This window comes from Stenella coeruleoalba, assembly GCF_951394435.1.
Source record: "Stenella coeruleoalba genome assembly, chromosome: 4".
In the NCBI taxonomy this organism is placed as follows: Eukaryota; Metazoa; Chordata; class Mammalia; order Artiodactyla; family Delphinidae; genus Stenella; species Stenella coeruleoalba.
The window spans coordinates 121,767,982-121,788,987 of record NC_137149.1 but is presented as its reverse complement, the minus strand read 5'-3'; the positions used below and the strand labels follow the sequence as shown (position 1 = coordinate 121,788,987).

The following is a 21,006-nucleotide window of genomic DNA, read 5'->3' as shown; positions in this document are numbered from 1 at the left end:
GGAAAAAGTTTAAGAACTACTGACGAACCTCAAATGTTTCCCTATGGCCCAGTCTTCCTTCTGAGCTTAGACTCATATACCCAACTGCTTCCCAGACATCTCAAGGATGTTCCACAGGCACTTCAAACTCAGTGTTGAAAACTCAACGCTGTCTCCTTTCCTTTCCTCCCACCTCTCCCACTCACTCCTCCGAAGTTCTATATTTCACAATCATCCATCAGGTTGCCCAAGACAAAAACCTAGGATCCATTCCTGACTCTTCCAGCTCCCTTATCTCCAAATCTAATCAAACCCAATGTCCTACCTACTGTGCAATTCTCCAACTTTGCCCCAAGCCACCACCATCATGCACTGGATTACTGAAAAAGCATACTAGTTGTTCTTTCTCTAATTTTGCCAACTTCTTTCCCCAATTCATTGTCCAGAGTCAGTAATTTTTCTAAAATAAAAAATCTCTTCATGTCACTGACCTGCTTTAAAGTCATCCATTCCCATACACTATGTATAAACTCCTTAGCATGGTTTTTAAGAACATTGTTAATCTGCTCCTACCTTCATCTTCCTCTACTGCCACTGTCCTCCTCCCAGCCAGCCCCCTAAATGTCTGTATCGTCTAAGGCCGTTGAGATTCCCTGGGCCTACAACTCTCTCAACCTCCCCATCTACATGACAAAACACAACTACCCTTCATCCTCCAGATCTCAATTTGTTGACACTACCCCCACACTAGACACAGTCCTTTGGGTTCAGTGGTCTTTCTAAGTTCTCTAATAATACCTAAGACTTAGTTACCTCCATTTCTATCTGGACTATTTGCTCTATACATCAGGCAAGATATCCGATCTAGTAAATAGTAACTATGATCACATTTCTTAAAAAGTGTTCTGGAATACATTAATACAGTTCTCCCAGTACCTGAGAGTTAACACATTTATGTAATAAAACTATTCCATACGAGGTCACCAGTGCCACAGGTCCATGAATGGGCTTCAGAATTTTCTTTTTATTTCTTATTGGGTTTTTTTTAGATAATGAGAGGAAATCCATACTTTATCAAATTTTCAAAGGATTCTGTAACCCCCAAAAGAATAAAGACCACTGACCTACGCATGGGATATTAAAACTCAGATTTCTAGGATTTCTCCAATTTTATTTATTCAACAAATATTTATTCAAAGCCAATTTTGAACACTTTTTTATTGCAACCACCAGCCATTCAAATGTTTTAGAATTTCAGTATTTTTGCCAAATAGCAACTGAACATATCAACTTAAGACTAAAATTTTAAAATTTAAATTATAAATATTCACAAAAAAATCTTTAAGTTAAAATCTTAGAGGCATTACACTGAGGAAAATACTGTTTTTGTGTCTTTAGGATTTTTTTCTGGATCATATTAACTTATACCAAAACACATGCAAACAAACAACATAGAAATTTTAAAAGGAAAAGGATATTTTTAATGGTGGAAATAAATAATGCTGATGGTTAAAGGCAGCAATTTCTGTGGTCTCCTTATGACTGATATAATTCAATGCTGCTTCATTATTTCTAAATAAACCCAAACTAGAGCATTTCACAGGAAATGGTGGAAACTATACAGTCTCCTGAGGTACTTTAGAGCAACATTCTAGCAGATATTGTCTACAGCCACAAGCTCTGAAGTGCCAGCCGAACAATATGACTATGTAAGTTTCCCAGTGGAGGGATTCCCACAGTGCTGACAATTATCCAGTGATTTGCTGTGCAGCCTTTACACCAGAAAGTCTATCAGGAATTCCCCCAACAGCAACACTGCACAAGGCTCAGTCCTGGAACCGGACTATGCATGCATTACAGGCCTGCCACATGACCATTTCAACAGTAAGCAGAACAACATTAACTGTATCAGCAGAGCAGCCATGCAACATACACACCAATGGTGGAATAAAAAAGAAAATCAATGATCATAACAAATTTCACAACCAAATCAAAGTAAACAATCTAGTTTATATTTGCTCAGACCCTTGAAAAAGGCTTCTCATTCTTTTTATCTCAATTCTACCTCCACATAGAAATTCAACATTTTCCTTGCCGAGCTCTCCTTTTCACTATCATCTTGGGCTCACTCTTGCTCTCTACGTTTTCTAGACCCATTTTGTCCCAGAGGTTATGGATGATGCTACCGTTCTCTCCAACATCAGGAAATGCTAAAATTAAGTTAAATTATAATATAAGTATATTATCATATACATAATATCGTGTATGATATATTTATTTATATATGTTTATATATATATATATATATATGAATAATTAGAGTGCCCTGATAAACTTCTACAACTATATTTTGTTGAATTAATTCATCCATTCTAAGACATTTGTGGAATAGCTACCATATGCCAAGCACTATTCTAAGCCTTTGGACATGGTAGCAAACAAGACAGAAAACAATATAAACATATACAAACAAGAAAATAAACAAGAAAAACAGCAGATAATAAGTGAATATAGTTAAAATAAGAGAGAATGCATGTATCAAAACAGTATGTGGTGCTATATAATATAAAAGTAAAGAGTATGTACTCCCAAACAGGTCACAGAAATTGTAGTGCCCATGACAGAGGTGTAAACAAAAGGTCAAACTGTAGAGGACTGGGCACAATAACGACCAAAAATAGAGAGCTCAGCTCTGCTTGATGGACCAAAAAAGGTGTCTAGGTATGAACACTTAAGCAAGATCTTAAAGAATGAGTTGGAGTTTATCAGAAAATTAGGAAGAGTATTCCAGTCTGAGAGAACAGTATAAAAACATAAGATAATAGGAAACAATCAGGGAATTAAAGGATTTGGGCTTTGCTAGAGCACAGGGTATTAGTGAAGAAGTGTCCTGTGATGAGGCTGGACAGTGGGAAATGGCCAGACCAGGGAGGCCATGTGTACTATGTTAGAGAATTCATATTTCATCTGATAAGAAACATGGGGCTTTCAAAAGACTATAAAGAAATGGAATAAGGTCATCAGAGTGGAATTTCCTCAACTGCAGATGACAGATTAGATGGGAGTAGGTCTACAGGCAGGGAGGCCAATTAGGAGACTACTGCAGTTCTCCATGTGAGGAGTGATGAATAGGAGCTATGGTAAGAGCCCAGAGAGGAAAAGCAGCACAGGAAATGTCAAGGAAGTGGTGACCAACTGAATATGGGGGTGAGAAAGTTGAAGGAGACTAAGAAAACACCAGGTGTATAGCTTGGACAATGGGTGGTGGGACAGTTCACCAAAATAGGTAGTACAGGAAAGGAAGAACTTTGTGGAGTAAGAAAATAAGTTCATTGAAGGCTCCGTGGAGTTTGGTTTAACTATGGACCTTGCAAATGGGGAATTAAATGCCTAAATCTAGAGCTGGAGAGATAGGTCTGGGATAGGGCCTTAGATTAGATTAGGGAGCAATCAGCTATAAAGTAGTTTAAGTCGATGATATAATATGTAGAATGACCATGGGCTTTGGGGTCAGACAAGGGTTTGAATTCTAGCTCTGTCACTTACCAGGAGGGCAACTCTAGTCAAATGACTTAATTTCTCTGAGCATCAGTTTCTTCACATATAAAATGTGATTTCACAGAATCACAGAGATTTCACAGAATTACTGAAAGATTAACTATATGGAATGCTTACTTATTGTCAGAGTTTTACACGCATTATCACATTGAATCATCAGAACTACAAATGTATGTTATATGTACATATTAATGCATGTACAAATATACACATGTCGATAGGCAAATGGACTACCTTCTAACAGCAAGCCTGTATTCTCAGAGAAATTCATTCAGGGTGCCCAATGAGAGGCCATTTGGGGGAGGTCCTCCCAGATAATCCAGGAATTCAAGTGGGCACTCCTGATCTATTCTTCTATTTCTAGTTGGTTTTCCAAATTCCTTTATGAGTAGCACAACTTTAGTCCTCAAGGTGAAACATTTTTGGATTCTCTCAAAGTTTTGCCAAAATCCATCCACTCAGGTTCTTCTGCATTTGCCCAGCCAAAATAGGTCCTTATGTTTTATTCTGAGTGTCAGGATTGCTGTTTATAAAAGTTGCTCAGGTGGGTGTGTGGATGTGTGTGTAGTTTCTTTTTAAGGTGAAGGTTTATGCACTGAAAGAGTATTCAGGAGTGTGGGAAGTGGAAAGTTACTTTAAACAGAGAATAAGCAGATAGCATAGGAGAAACAAAATCAATGCAAATAGGTGGTCCCAGCCTTAGAGTAAAAGTAATCCAGGAACTGTTGGGTTAAGGATAAGCTAGGCACTTGTTCACAGTCTCCAGCTTGATACAATCTGAAACTGTCACAAGAGTATATTATAAATAAAATTTTCTTAAACCAAAGAATGTAGACAGAACTTTATTTAGAAAAATCATAGGTATATTGACAAGGTGACTACTCAAAAGTCTGCTTAATTGAATCTAAATGTCCATTGATGGATGAATGGATAAAGAAAATGTGGTACACCAGTCAGATGGCCATCATCAAAAATCTACAAACAATAAAGGCTGGAGAGGGTGTGGTGAAAATGGAACACTCTTGCACTGTTGGTGGGAATGTAAATTGATAGAGCCACTATGGAGAACAGTATGGAGGTTCCTTGAAAAACTAAAAATAGAACTACCATATGACCCAGCAATCCCACTACTGGGCATATACCCTGAGAAAACCATAATTCAAAAATAGACATGTATCACAATGTTCATTGCAGCACTATTTACAATAGCCAGGACAGAGAAACAACCTAAGTGTCCATCGACAGATGAATGGATAAAAAAGATGTGGCACATATATACAACGGAATATTACTCAGCCATAAAAAGAAATGAAATTGAGTTATTTGTAGTGAGGTAGATGGACCTAGAGACTGTCATACAGAGTGAAGTAAGTCAGAAAGAGAAAAACAAATACCGTATGCTAACACATATATATGGAATCTAAAAAAAATTGGTTCTGAAGAACCTATGGTCAGGACAGGAATAAAGACGCAGACGTAGAGAATGGACTTGAGGACACAGGGGAGGGGAGAAGGGGAAGCTGGGACGAAGTGAGAAAGTGAGATTGACATATATACACTACCAAATGTAAAACAGATAGCTAGTGGGAAGCAGCTGCATAGCACAGGGAGATCAGCTTGGTGCTTTGTGACCACCTAGAGGAGTGGGATAGGGAGAGTGGGAGGGAGGCTCAAGAGGGAGGGAATATGGGGATACATATAGCTGATTCACTTTGATATACAGCAGAAACTAACACAACATTGTAAAGTAATTATACTCCAATAAACATATAAATAAATAAATAAATAAATAAATAAATATCCAGGAGAATGCTTAAAAAAAATGTGGTATATATATATATATATATATATATATATATATATATATATATATATATATATATATATAAAGTATATACATAAATGTATTTTATATATAAATACATATTTATATTTTAAATATATTTAAAATATATATATGTCTATACATTTATACATGGCTAAAAATGTGTATATTTATATACTTATACTCAGCCAAAAAAAAAAAAAAAGAATGAAATCTTGCCATTTGTGACAACCTAGAGGATATCTGTATGGACCTAGAGGGCATTATGCTAAGTGAAATAAGTCAGACAGAGGAAGACAAATACTGCATGATTTCACGTATATATGGAATATAAAAAGGAAAACAAATGAATAAACAACAAAACAGAAACAGAGTCATAGATACAAACAGGTTTTTGCCAGAGGAGAGGGGGTCGGAGGGAGGAGAGAAACAGGTAAAAGAGATTAAGAGGTATAAATTTCCAATTGTAAAATATATGAGTCACAGGTATGAAATGTACAGTATGGGGAATTTACTCAGTAATTACATAATATCTTTGTATGGTGACAAATGATAACTACACTTGTTGTGGTGATCATTTTGAAATGTATAAAAGTATCAACTCCTATGTTGTGAAATAGGAACTAACATAGTGTTGTAGGTCAATTACACCTCAAAAACAACAAACAAACTCATAGAAAAAGACCAGATTTGTGGTTACCAGAGGAGAGGGGGAGGCGAAGGGGAAATTGGAGGAAGGCAGTCAACAGGTACAAACTTCCAGTTATAGGATAAATGAGTACAAGGGATGTCATGTATAGCAGGACAAATATAATGAACTCAGCTGTATGTTATATATGGGAGATGTTAAGAGTAAATCCTGAGAGTTCTCATCACAAGGAAATTTGTTTTCTATTTCTTAATTTTTTATCTATATGAGATGATGCGTGGTCATTAAACTTACTGTGGTAATCATTTTGTGATGTAAGTCAAATCATTAGGCTGTATACGTTAAACTTGTACAGTGCTGTATATCAGTTATATCTCAATAAAACTGGAAGAATAAAAGACTTTTTAAACACATTATAATATTCAATATATGCTTTACCTTGATCATTATTCTTTGGAATCTTTTGCGTTCGAGCCACCCTCTGACAAGTGCCTGCATGACGATGACCATTCTAACAATGTTTTTGGTAATTGCGAATTTTTTCCTTCGCCGGAACACTTGGAAGTTTTCCATTTGTGGTCCAATTCTTTTAACTTTATTGTCAAGTTTATCACTTTTACTTAGAATAGATTTTGGGCTAAAAATAAAATATAAAACTTTCTTATTAGAGTTAATAAGAAAAATAAACTTCTAAAAAGTCTTAAATTCACTTTCATAATGAATATTTTGAAATAGGGAATATATTGAAATAGGAAATATATTGTAATTAGCACATAAAGTTCATAGGTGTATCAGCTGAACATTCCAACAGGGCTCTCCAAAGAAGGTTGAATATGCCAGAATTAATATAACATGTATAAATTAATCTTCTGAAGAAGGGAAACCCAAAAGAAAGTGAATCTGTCAAAGCTTATCCACAACTATTCAAAAGAGAGATATAGTATCTAAGGAACAAAATACTTTCCTATGACAGGGCACATTAGTAAAAATAACTTTCCTGTCCCAGAAGCTATTTTAAACTAAAGATTGCTTCAAAATTATTTGGCACTGATAATCTACTTACCAAACATCATCTGAAAAGTAATTTTATTTTCCAAATGCACTCAACTGAGAGGCAGGGTAGTATATTGTTAGGGCCATGGACTACAGAATCGCAGAAGTGAGGGATCATACTGGAAAACAGGACAAGCCCTGCATCGCTGATATGGATGGTCCGTCCTTGCAGTGATGATGACCATGTGAGAAAACTACAGACTTTCTACTATGAACAGACTGTCTGTAACCTTGGCAATCTTGTGTCTGCTTTTTTTCCTTTATATGTCTGTTGCATTTTTTATAGGTAGTCAGTTTTTTCAAAGTCTTCCAAAGTTCAAAGTGTAGTTTCCTTGCAATTTTTAGCATACAAACATATTTCTTTTTTGTTGTTGTTGCTGGATTTTTTATTTTTTTTAACAAAAGACCCCAAATAGCCAAAGCAATCTTGAGAAAGAAAAACGGAGCTGGAGGAATCAGGCTCCTGGACTTCAGACTATACTACAGTAATCAAGACAGTATGGTACTGGCACAAAAAGTAGCCACTACTGATCAATGACATTTGCTCAAGCACAGAAAACTGTCCTCCATATTTACTTTTGACGTATAGTTAAAGATACAGAACCGAGGCTGTTATTTCTTTGTGTTTGTGTATATAAATGAAAAATGTCCTTTTTGTCTTTGCAAAAGAAAGGAAGTTAGCCTTGTATGATGTTCTTGTAACTGTAGCTCTTTTGTATCTCTGGTTGGTTCTTTCTCTTATTCTCTCTCTTGAGAAAATTTCTGTAGATTAACGAGTCAAAAATACAACATGTGCTGTAGAGAAATATTCAAGTAGACAAAGCTACTAGAAAAGGCAAAGAAAATAAGGCAAAGTCTTATTTTTGTTTGTTTGAATTAAGATTGATTTTGAATAGCTTAGAAAAGAGGGAGCTCTGCCTTCTAAGAGTATTTTTGCTCCTTTAATATAACAATTTTTATGAACAGGCCTCCATGTATGAGATAAACTGGGAATGTGGATGAAATAGAAATGGTCACTTCTGGCTTGGCCAGAGTTTCAAGACCTACTGTGAAATCTAAAGGATCCTGAGTTGATGACTTTTTCTCAGAAGAAATAAGTCTTCTAGAAATACCTAGATGAGCCAACTTTATAGTCAAAGTTTCATGTTCTAACAATAAGGTGTAAAAAAATCTTAAAGGGATATGTGTGACTGACTGTAAGGTGATGTGTAATGCATAGTGTTAAAGTACCAGCAGTGGTCACATCTCTTCTGGTCTCCTAAAGTGCCTTGAATGGCTCAGAGTTCTTAGTCATGTAATGAAAAGTATATGTAGTGTGGGAGGGGGTCGGGGGAAGGGAGAAGGAGAATTGAAATTAGCTATTTTGGGTTAAAAGCTGTAGTTAATATGAGTGATTAAAACTACATTAATTAAAAGGATTATAAGGAAACACAAAAATGTTTACAAAATGATGGATAGGTTTTGTCTGTTTTTTTATCAATTGAAGAAGAAAAGAATTTTATCTTAGGCCCTAGCCATATGGACTTTCATCAACAGCACATCTCTAAACAATTAGAATGTTAAAAATAAAAGAAAGGGAAATTTAAAGTTGAAGAATAATTTATTGAAGGCTTGATGGAAGGTGAATTATATTTACAAATAATGGGTTTGAAAAGAAGCTATGAAATATACAAAATTTTGAAAAAGTTAGGTCACTTTTGATAAGCAAGCTTAATATTAAAATAGAGAAATGCCTGTGAATGAATACTCAGCTATGGAATGTTGTATAGGTGTTATACAGAAAGGAAAATTAGAATTTGATTTTCTTTCTGTTACACTGAGAAACTGATTTTTGAATAACAGTCTGCTCCTAATATGACAAAGGAAAAATCGTTCAGTACCTTCATTATAGATTTCCTAGGAAACAAAAGTTCCTGTATCACAAAAATATTTCTCCTATCAGGCTTATAAATCTTTTTTTTCTTCTTCCTTGTGATCTACTTCTTACAAAATCTGGTATTCCTAATATTTAATGTTACTTGTAGATATGTTACTTTTTTTTACTCTAAAGGCACCTATAACTTTTACTGATACTGCGCCTCCTGTGAAAATTCTTTCCAATTCAAATTCAAGCCCCAAATTTAAAAACAAACTGTTGTGATGTCTTTTTAACCTATCTTTTGGGTGTCCCAGATGGCTGCAAGACCATACCAAAGATTTTTTTCCTTCACTGTATAAGAGGAGGAATGCTAGAAATGGCAAGGTATGTGTGGCATAGTTGTTACATAAATGAGTCAAAAATGGCCCTTGTATATTGGCCCCTATGTTGTTTACTTCTTACGTTAGGCAAGGATTAGCTCAAAAGCCTGCTGGCTCCAAACTCAAAATTCTTAAACATCCAATTGTTTTAAATATGGCCCAAACAAGCATATTTTTTAGCCATTTAGAGCCTGCCTGTTTTGCATGTCCCATGAAACTATAACCAACATCTACCAGCCATAGATAAGACAGACTTTGAGGCCATAAAAGACCGCAAGCCACTGCTGCCCACTGGAGCTCTCTGACCCAGAGACACCCCCATCTTGCTGTGAGTGATATCACGTAGACATGTAAGCCCCCCTCTGACTCTCCTGTTCCCACAGGAGTTCCCTTACCCTCTTCCCCTTCTGGGTGATGGCTCTATGTCATGGTTTCTAGAAGGTCTCCTGCTGTGAGAGACTTCCCCTCTCACGCAAAGCTGTCCATATGATGCCCAGATAAAGCTCGTTATGTGCCATTGCCACTTCATGGCCATGCCTTTTCCTTGATTATCCCCATGATCTTTGAACTCAGTACAATGATCCATAGTTTTACTTAATTCAGCACTACTATTGAATATATTGAAATAGTCATTACATTGAAAGTTGTCCTGTTTATCCAAGTCCAAACCATGAAAAAAAATCAAAGAAAAGTCTCCTCCTTAAGTTAAATATGTAACAACTAAAATATTATTAATATAAATATATTAGGAGCTCACTGTGGTAAACTGATTGCCCTGACGGCCAATTAATGCTTCCTTATGTCCCTATCTTTGCAATGTGATTTTATAGCCCCAACCATCAAGAGGTAGAATCATAGGTTACCTACCTATGAATCTAGGCTATGATCAAGGTTATCAGATCAGATAGTTTTCAGTGAAAGAAGGAATCATTAAACAAGATTGCATGTGAGAAAAGATACAATAAGTTCATTATTAAGTTAATCATATCTAAACATTAGACACTGAGCTTGGCAAACATTTGAACAGGGAATTTCCTTTCAACTGCTAATGCTTATACGATAATATATATTAAACACTACATCAGTTTTAGAGTTTGTTTCAGATATTGCTACTAATTAGTTTTGGCTGATATTGAAGTATTTTGTATGTTCCATTTATAAAAGCACTCTTTGCCCATCTGTTCATAGGTTGAAAGTGATTAAAGGACACTTATTTTGGCTGTTGTAAAAGCCAAATACTTTTTAAGCTGCAAATATGTGACAAAATCAATTCAGGTTGCCAAGTTCGGAAATACATTAAAAGAGATTTGTGATGCCTCCCTACCCCCAATTCCTCTTCCAACCTGCATTATCGAGAAGTAAGTATCACCGCTTTCCTGATTAGACTATCATGCCTGCTTTGTCCAAATGCTTTGTAATTTAGTTATAATTTACACAATTTACTCTGATTTGGATCCTCTGCTACCAAGCTGTGTCAAGGGCTTTCGTTTCCTGTACTTGTAGCCTTGAAGTAGAAACACGTGATGCCCTCATGCTTTGAATGCTGGATCTGAAAGTAACTTGGCTAACAAGTGAAACAAGTTTGTGGCCTACTTTAATGTCCTATATGAGATCTGTTCAGTTTAAAAACAATGTATTAAATTCAGCATGGGTGAAAGAGATTTTTAAGAACAGGGATGCTATAAGACACTGATGAAAGAAATTAAAGATGATACAAATAGATGGAGACATATACCATGTTCTTGGATTGGAAGAATCAACATTGTGAAAATGACTCTACTACCCAAAGCAATCTATAGATTCAATGCAATCCCTATCAAACTACCACTGGCATTTTTCACAGAACTAGAACAAAAAATTTCGCAATTTGTATGGAAACACAAAAGACCCCGAATAGCCAAAGCAATCTTGAGAACAAAAAAAGGAACTGGAGGAATCAGGCTCCCTGACTTCAGACTATACTACAAAGCTACAGTTATCAAGACAGTATGGTACTGGCACAAAAACAGAAAGATAGATCAATGGAACAGGATAGAAAGCCCAGAGATAAACCCATGCACATATGGACACCTTATCTTTGATAAAGGTGGCAGGAATGTACAGTGGAAAAAGGACAGCCTCTTCAATAAATGGTGCTGGGAAAACTGGACAGGTACATGTAAAAGAATGAAATTAGAACACTCCCTAACACCATACACAAAAATAAGCTCAAAATGGATTAAAGACCTAAATATAAGGCCAGAAACTATCAAACTATTAGAGGAAAACATAGGCAGAACACTCTATGACATAAATCACAGCAAGATTCTTTCTGACCCACCCCCTAGAGTAATGGAAATAAAAACAAAAATAAACAAATGGGACCTAATGAAACTTCAAAGCTTTTGCACAGCAAAGGAAACCATAAACAAGACCAAAAGACAACCCTCAGAATGGGAGAAAATATTTGCAAATGAAGCAACTGACAACGGATTAATCTCCAAAATTTACAAGCAGCTCATGCAGCTCAACAACAAAAAAACAAACAACCCAATCCAAAAATGGGCAGAAGACCTAAATAGACATTTCTCCAAAGAAGATATACAGACTGCCAACAAACACATGAAAGAATGCTCAACATCATTAATCATTAGAGAAATGCAAATCAAAACTACAATGAGATATCATCTCACACCAGTCAGAATGGCCATCATCAATAAATCTAGAAACAATAAATGCTGGAGAGGGTGTGGAGAAAAGGGAACCCTCTTGCACTGCTGGTGGGAATGTGAATTGGTTCAGCCACTATGGAGAACAGTATGGAGGTTCCTTAAAAAACTACAAATAGAACTACCATATGACCCAGCAATCCCACTACTGGGCATATACCCTGAGAAAACCGAAATTCAAAAAGAGTCATGTACCAAAATGTTCATCGCAGCTCTATTTACAATAGCCCGGAGATGGAAACAACCTAAGTGCCCATCATCGGATGAATGGATAAAGAAGATGTGGCACATATATACAATGGAATATTACTCAGCCATAAAAAGAAACGAAATTGAGCTATTTGTAATGAGGTGGATAGACCTAGAGTCTGTCATACACAGTGAAGTAAGTCAGAACGAAAAAGACAAATACAGTATGCTAACACATATATATGGAATTTAAGAAAAAAAAAAAATGTCATGAAGAACCTAGGGGTAAGGCAGGAATAAAGACGCAGACCTCCTAGAGAACGGACTTGAGGTTATGGGGAGGGGGAAGGGTGAGCTGTGACGGGGCGAGAGAGAGTCATGGACATATACACACTAACAAACGTAGTAAGGTAGATAACTAGAGGGAAGCAGCCGCATGGCACGGGGATATTGGCTCGGTGCTCTGTGACAGCCTGGAGGGGTGGGATAGGGAGGGTGGGAGGGAGGGAGACGCAAGAGGGAAGAGATATGGGAACATATGTATGTGTATAACTGATTCACTTTGTTATAAAGCAGAAACTAACACACCATTGTAAAGTAATTATACCCCAATAAAGATGTTAAAAAAAAAAAAAAAAAGAAGAATAAATAAGTAAAATTTAAAAAAAAAAAAAAAAAAAAAAAGAACAGGGATGTTACACATTTCCATGAAAAATCTTGTCTCAATATTATTTAGTACTCCATTTTCAAATCTTCCCAAGGGTTTAGTACTTCATGCTAGCAAAACCTATTCACTTAAAAAAAATCAAAACAGGATTCCTGAAACTTTTAAAAATAGGTGCAATCCTCCTGAAGTGGAAGATAGACACCAGTTTAGTTAAGGCAAAAATTTTAAATAGTTTAAATATGTGAATGAGATGTGTTTTCTTCTGTGCTTTCCACACTTTTTTTGTGTTCTGATCATTCCTCAAAATGCTAGCCTGCCCTGAGCCATAAAACCCAAGACCCCTCCTATTTTGGGTAGCTCCCAGTTCCATGGCAATCTCTTTCACTAGATCATATTAAAGGGTGAGGTTGATATTCTGAAGCCAAGGGTACTTGGCTTCAACAGTTTACAACCTCAAGTGCTCTAACTAGTACCTATCCAGAAATGCAAATCATACAACGGGCTGGGAGAATTTCTTCTCCCTGCCCCCATACCTGATTTTCCTAGGAAGACATTCTCCCAGCCCATCATGTCATATATCTGGAAAGATGGGTTTTATTTTTGCTGCTGCTGCTGCTTGGTTTCAAGTTTCTAACGGTTCTTCCTCAAAACAAGATAGAGCTTTTTAAATTTCAAATTCAGTTCAAAAAAATGCAATTATTCTTTCCTGCACATATCAGCTTTTTGGAGGAACACTATTTGTTATGAATTAAACTGAAATTATCATTTCAGACAATACAAAAACAAAAGCAGAGAGGAAACACTGGTTTTGTTCAAATTTAATTGATTCTGACATTATGGGCAAGGTAAGTATGATGCACTTCCAGGGAATTCTCTCTAAAACAAACATTTAAACCACCTTTTTATTGTACCTACATGTTTTTATTTGAAGGGCACTGAAAAACATTACCACTGAAGATGTCTGTAATGACTAGGGTGTTTATGCCAAAGGTGTAATGGGAGCTGATATTTCTGTGGCACAGCACCCAGAGGTGTCAATTTTTCACGAGCTTATCTATGCAATAGGGAACATAACGAGTTGTATAGTCTTTCTCCCAAAACATTCATTTATTCCTCTTGGGGTAGCCTTTTGCTCTCAACCCAAACTTTGGTCAGTTATGGAGAAGAGCTGGCTCTACCCCCTGCCATCCGTCTCTCTCATCTCTGCTCCAAAAGAGCAGACAATGAAGATGGGTGCCTGTGCACAGATTCCTTTTCCCTAGAACTGGGCTTTAGGTAATGAAATAAATCCCCGCAACAGTTCAGGTGATTCTAAAAACAATTTCTGATATTATACTCAATATTTTATTCCCACCCACATAACTGTTTTAGGTACTGTCATTTCCAGGAATTGAGGAGACCCTCAAGCAAACACGTTCAGAGTGGTGGTCAGAAAGCAGGTCAAATTCTACTAGAAAAACAGGAAATGTGGACAGTCTTTGGAACAACCTGGAGAGGGATGGGACTTTGTAACCCCCTCTCCCCATGCTTCTGCCTCCCTACTCTCCCTCTGTATGAATGCTTCCATGAAAAAGTAATGGAAAATCTGATTTTCTCTGCTTGAGAAAATCTGCTTCTCTCCATTCATTCTTATTTTACTTTTCTGGGTAGGATTACTGTGACTTAGAGATGAGAACTTATGTGTTCTCCCTCTCATTATTCTGCTTGCTGTTTCTCAGATGTTTTCCTTCTGATTCCACACAGGAATTGTTACCAATAATGTCTGCTTCTTTCCCTACCCGGTTATTGTTCGCATCAATAAGGCAAAATTACTTTTTATAGCAGCAGACAGAAAAATTATTCATTGACCAAGGAATGGAGGAGGAGGAGGTCTTGCTCTAAAAGCCCCTTCTCCCTGAGTGTAGGCAAGGGTGAGATTTTCATAGGAAAAGGGGCTAAAGGGGCGGTATGGGGCAGAGGTCTTGTCATTTAGGTTCATGGAAATGGGTGGTGATTTCCTGGACCAGGGTCTGCACCTCTTTTCTGCCCTTTTATGGTCCTTTGGAGTTTGGGTCAGAAGCAGAGGGAACCAACATGGTGTCCTTGGGCAGGAATTTTAGCATTAAAATGAGATGATAAATAGTTGTAGAGAGACCTTTGTCCCAATTTCAAGTTCAGCCAGCTTATACCACTTCCTTGTAGTTAAGTCCTCTTGGTACTGTCAATGTAAACACAGCTAGAAGATACAGTCAGTTTGGTTTTCTGCAAGTTTGTCCAGAGGGAGGTTTTTATTAGAAATGAGTTTGGGGGGCGGGGGTGCTTCCTTGCTTTTTTGAGGAAAGCAGGTGTCCTTGTGTTTGTTTAATATCAGATCGTATTAGTTATCAATCAGATGGTATGTGAAGAACTAAAGAAAGTAGTAGTGGTGCCAAGAGCCAGAATGTGTACAAAAAGGATGCCAGGCCATCCTGAATTCATTTCCTTTGTTTTAATTTTATTACTGTTTTGTTTTGTTTTCACTATATTACTATACCAGGGAATTATTTATGATGTTTCTCAATTTCAGGAGGGCAAATTTCAAGATTCTCATAAAATCTTTGTAAACAAGGTAGAGAAATATAGGCTGACTGGGCAGTCTTGGGCGGTAGGGTGGATAGTGTCATTACTAGCTGAGATAGGGAATATAGGAGAGAAGACATGGGGAAGGGAAAACATAATTATTGCAATTTTGAGAGACGGTTATGGGATATCCCAGTGAAGATACCCAGGAAGGAGCAGAAAGTCTGAGATAGGAGTTATAAATTCCTGAAAGGGAAAAAAATCATTAGAAGGCAGAGAAAAGATCCAAAAATTTAATCCATGCATTGAACAAATATATATTCATTTACTCATTCATTCATTCATTCATTTAGTGTAAGATACTCTTCTAGCATTGAGGATACACTGATAAATAAAACATAGAAAATTCCCTGTCCTCATTAAGCTTACGTTCTAGTGGGAGAGACAGACAGTAATCACAGTAAACAAGTTAATTATTGAGTATTTTAGAAGGCAATGTATGCTTTGATAGAAAATAAAGCAGAGTAAGGAAGTTGGGGAGTGCTAGCAGGGGTGGAAATTGCACTTTTAAATAGTGTGTTATGGCTGGTGTGGGATTATTGAAAAGGTAACGTGTGAGCTAACGATCTCAGGCAAAAGTGATAAGGAGCTAAATCCAATGTTGAAATGTGATAGCTATGCTTATAAAGTTCTGCAATTGGTTAATATACATGATTGTACAAATAATTCCTCTCAGACTCATGAGGATGGTTAGGTACCTTTCCTCCATCATTGTAGTTACGACATAACTTAATTCTCTTGGTCTATCGCCCCTCTATACTCTGAATTCCCTAAGAGCAACTACTTTTCCTTGTGTACCTGGCAATATATAATAGATGAAGGGAAGAAAAAAAGGGATAGAGAAAGAAAAGAAAGGAGGGACAGCAAAAGAACAGAATAGGGATACGTTAGAATATCTGAGAAAGGCTCAGGGTTTGCTTGTCTGGGGTTTTATTTATTTTTCAGAAATGAAATCAATGTGAGTATTGCCCTTAAGAGACTGACCCCCAAAGCTGACATATGATGGGCTACATGAACTGATCTAGAATATCTACAGTTTGGTTCCACTCTACACTATTCATAAAATTACATCTGAAATACTATGTTCTTTCCTAAGCATCACACTTCAAGAGGGATACTTTTGAATATGGTGGGCATCTGTTCCTTTCCTCTGTTTTCACCTCCTTTCCCTTGTGGAATTGCACTTCTCCTCCATTCGTATGACTAGGATTTGTCTAGGGCTGGCCATGTCATCCAAGCTGGAAGGTCAGCCAGAATATTTCTCTGTGTGTGTGTGTCTAATAAGAGACCTTTCTTTCTGGTAAGAGCAGGAAGTAAGTCAATTACAAACAGCTGGAAGCCAACCATTTTGCTTACCACATGGAGAAAAAGTCTATAGTAAGAGGTTTTAAGGCCAAATAGGGGCAAGCAGAGATTTAAAATGAATGAAAGGAGAGCACATCCTGAAGACATTACTTGAACCTGTTGAATCAGTTGAGCCTAAGATGTTAAAGAGATAAAAAGAACGGATGTCTGACATACTCTACACTCTTGGAACCTCTACTTATATGAGCAAACAGATTTAATTACCATTTTGCTTAAGCTAATTTGAATTAGCATCCTAATAAATATATAAATATAATAAAGATGTGTGTGTGTGTATGTGTGTGTATAGAAAGAGAGAATCTAAAGAGAGAACTGGTAACTAGAGTGGCTTCAAGAAGACAGAATCAGGACCAGTGGGTACCAGCTCAAGGGGGATAGGTGCTGAGCCTCACAGAGACAGCTGTCAAAGTCAGAGCACTAATTAGAATGAAATGGATTCCACTTGAACAGAGTAATTACTAATCCCTGGAGTTTTCAAGTAGAGGTGATGTAGGTACCATGTTATAGAGGAGATTCACCCTTTGGATAGAGGGTTTCAGTAGAAAATCTTTAAGGTTCCTTAAACTCTTGAGATTCTATAATTCCCCAAAGACAAAATACAACTAGAGGAAGTATCATTGGAGAAATATCCACTATAAATTTATTTTCAAAAAATGCTTAGGCTGGGTACTGACCCAGAAAAAATAATCTGTTCACAGAAGATACCATAAACAAGCTAATATTACATTAGTAATTAACAAATTTTAGAAGAGACCAAAGGAAAGTTATTAGGTGGTAAACTGTAAAATTGTTTTGAGATAAAATAAGAGGACTTGACCCATTTCAGAAAAAATGATGATGGACAAATGCAGTAATTTTAGAGATATAAAGGAAACATTAAAGTACCTAGCTAAATCTCCAGACTCTGAAATGTGAATTTCATACTTAGATATGACAGTAAATGTACTATATTCTATTATATGAAAAAAGAGAAAATTTAGAATTCTTAGCACAGTTTTGCTTTTCAGTAACATATTAGTGAGTCATATCTGGTTACTACTACCCTTTTAGTTCTAGCATGCTACAAAATAGGAAGGGAAAATATATAATTATTCCACATTTACATATTTACATGAACTATCTGGATGCTTAGAATCCTAAAGAATGAAAAAAAAAGAGGAACTTAAGGGTTCTAAATGGTACACTTCATAGATGGTATATTTAAACAATGTTTTTATCATCCAGAATTGAAACAAACTAAAAAGTAAAATGGTGAAGGGCTGATGACCACCTTTTACAACTTCTTACAACTTCTTACAACTTTAACATTATGAATTAACGATAGAATATTTTTCTTCTATGAGTTAAAGACCCATCAATTTTTCTATTCTGTACTTGGAAATCAGTCAGTCATTTTAAAAAACAATTATGTACTTTAGAAATTCAACGAAAGGAAAATTTATCGAAAGGAAAATTTATCACTAAAGTCAGATGAATCTGCAAAGAATTAACAGCTCACTGCTGAAAGACATCAAAAGAGAGTAAGTGTTTTATTCATGAAATACAATAGTTTATCTGAACAAAGAAGGAGATACTATTTGCAATATAGTTAGAGGTGCCAAACAAATTCAAGTGGACCTCAAGGAAGATATATGAAGAAATCTTTCTCACAGAAAATAAAAGTACAATGTCATGGTAATAGTACAATAGATTACAATCCTGGTTCACAATTTTCACTTAGATATTGAGAATTAACTCTGTGTGCTAATGTATTATTTCCTTTTAGTTAATAATATAAACTGCTTTTGATATTTTTATATTTATGATACCACACAAAATAAGAGAAAATGTGTTAAGCATGAAGAAGTTAATGAAAAGATTTTAAAAAAGGTGATGCTAGGAAAAGACAAGATCCCACTTCATTGCAAAATATCATTCACTTTTTACCTTTATCAGGGTAAAAACATAAACATATATACTATAATTTGTGTACATATTACTTTTTTTAAATTACAAATTAAGAATTACATCTATTGGGCTTTAATTCTTTCTGGTTTAGAAATCTTACATAAAGTATTTTACTTTGAAAAACAATAAAACTCGTAAAAACGTTCCTTTGGCAATTCTATTTGAAATGAAATTGCTTGGCTCGCTTTGAAAAGCTCATCATAACCTTTCTTTTCCCTTAAAAAAGGTTTTAGGCTTTCTCAACCATACCTTAACCTTAAGGATTTCTAACAATCTTCTGACATTTACGGAGTTCTAAAATTTCAAAATTTACCATTTAAATTGAAATATTGAGGAAATAGAAACTTGCATTCTGAAATCAAATAATTTTGCTTTATATTGTTCATTTATGAAATTTATATTCTCTAAATGTTGGGCAAGGGTGTGTATGAAATGAGTATTTTTAGCAGAATTGAAAATCAAGACAATAAGATCATATCTCTCATAAAAATAACACAAATATATATTTAAGAACCCCAAAATAAAATCAAGTAGCCACCGTGTGGAATCTGGAACCTGGTAAATTTATCCTAAATGTACTGGATTTGAGCATTATAGTTCTTTGTTTAATAATGCTGCTAATGAAAAGTCTTATATACATCTGTATACATATTTGTATAGCAGATGGACCTAAGCACTACTGTTATATCTTTTTCTCTCCTTCTAAATTTTGAGATCTTTACAGTTGAAAACACTAGAAGATGGACAAAAAAAATAGAAATGTGAAAATATGCATTTTAGGTTCATGATCACTGAAGATTAGGACAAAAATAATTATAACTCTGCCTTATCTACCACTCTCTATCCATATAAGGTAACAGGTTCCCTTCCCTCTCAAGAACAGGAGTGGGTGCCCAAATTTGCAGTAATTCCAAATCAAGTGCAGCAACAGCATTTTTAGTTTGCTTAACTTCCCATCCCAACCTTTTAACAGCCAAGTGACTGCCTCCTTAAAAAACACTGCTGAGTGGGTGCATAAGCCAGTTCTATTTGCCAGCTGTAGAGAGTTCTCTCAAAGCTTGTGGCTATGGGTAAATAAATTCCATCATTTTTTTTTCTATAACTAAGAAGAGGGGGAAAAAACCAAACTCTCTTATATTTATTATAGCCTGGCAATGGTGATATATGTGTGACATATTTTCACCCTTGAAATGCAAAAGTACTTTAGAAATTGGCCAGTACCTTACTGAAATTGACAGATGACTGATGGAAGGTTATAATATACTCTGTCTCATGCAGATTCTACGGAAACCTCTAGCTGAAAATATATGAGAGATTTCTCTCTAACAAGAAAAACTCTTTAAGACAAGCTTAAAGGGTCCCAACATTTGGATTCTAAAGTTTCACAGAATTTCTATGACATAAATGGTATAGGATTTCAAATGAAGAAGAAAATCTTAATAGTGTTTCACTTAAATATTTTCAATGAAATGTGTCTGCATGTGAAATATTTAGTTTTATATCATTCACTACTTCACTCTGTTTTCATATTGTTTCACTTTCTTTTATCTCTCTTCCTCCAGAATTCTATCTAGTAATATGTTTTAATCACTAGAGCCACTCTTGTACTTGCTAATTCATTAGTTTCAGTCTACTTCTCTTAAGTAATCATCAGAAAGGCTGTTAAAATTTAAGATACAAATGGCATAAAAGCAGCATGACTGAGTAAGAACGCTGTGAATTGAGTGTTGGACTCTAGTAACAATTTTGGGTTTTTTTTTTCTTTTTACTTTTGTGACCTTGAAGAAGACACTTAATCTTTTTAAACTTTTACTTTCTCACCTGGAAATTAAAAGAATTGAATCAAGTGATCTCTAAACTTCCCTTCAGCCATCATCCTCTAAAACATTTATGACAGCCCTGCAAAAGTTAGCTAGATGTCCCTGCAAAATTGCCACAGCTCTTTATGCTGCAACAGATGGCAGACGGTACAGGAAAATGCTTAGCATTCAGAGTAGCTGGTTGGCTCCAGGAAAACAAATACAATAAACACTCACCTTTCAGAGTGTACAACTTTTTATTATTGAAAGGGCTGGACCAAATTTTACTTTAGTAATACCTATGAGAAAAAAAATGACTTCCCACTCAAACTAACCAGGTAAAGGATATTTACAGGAAAAAGACTTACACAAGAAGATAAGCTAACACCATCAAATAGTTTAAAAATATATAGTACTTTTTTCTTAAAGCA

The 21,006-nt window shown here is 35.8% G+C and overlaps 1 protein-coding gene across 1 annotated transcript in view; it reads right to left on the bottom strand.

The window, feature by feature from the left end:
- Window positions 1–21,006, bottom strand: part of IQCM (IQ motif containing M) — a gene marked incomplete at its 3' end in the record, with an annotated part of 457,722 nt that overhangs the window by 201,513 nt on the left and 235,203 nt on the right. The window contains exon 9 of the mRNA XM_079919840.1: window positions 6,450–6,648. Coding sequence (XP_079775966.1) covers window positions 6,450–6,648 — 199 coding nt within the window. The remainder of the gene's footprint in view (window positions 1–6,449; window positions 6,649–21,006) is intronic.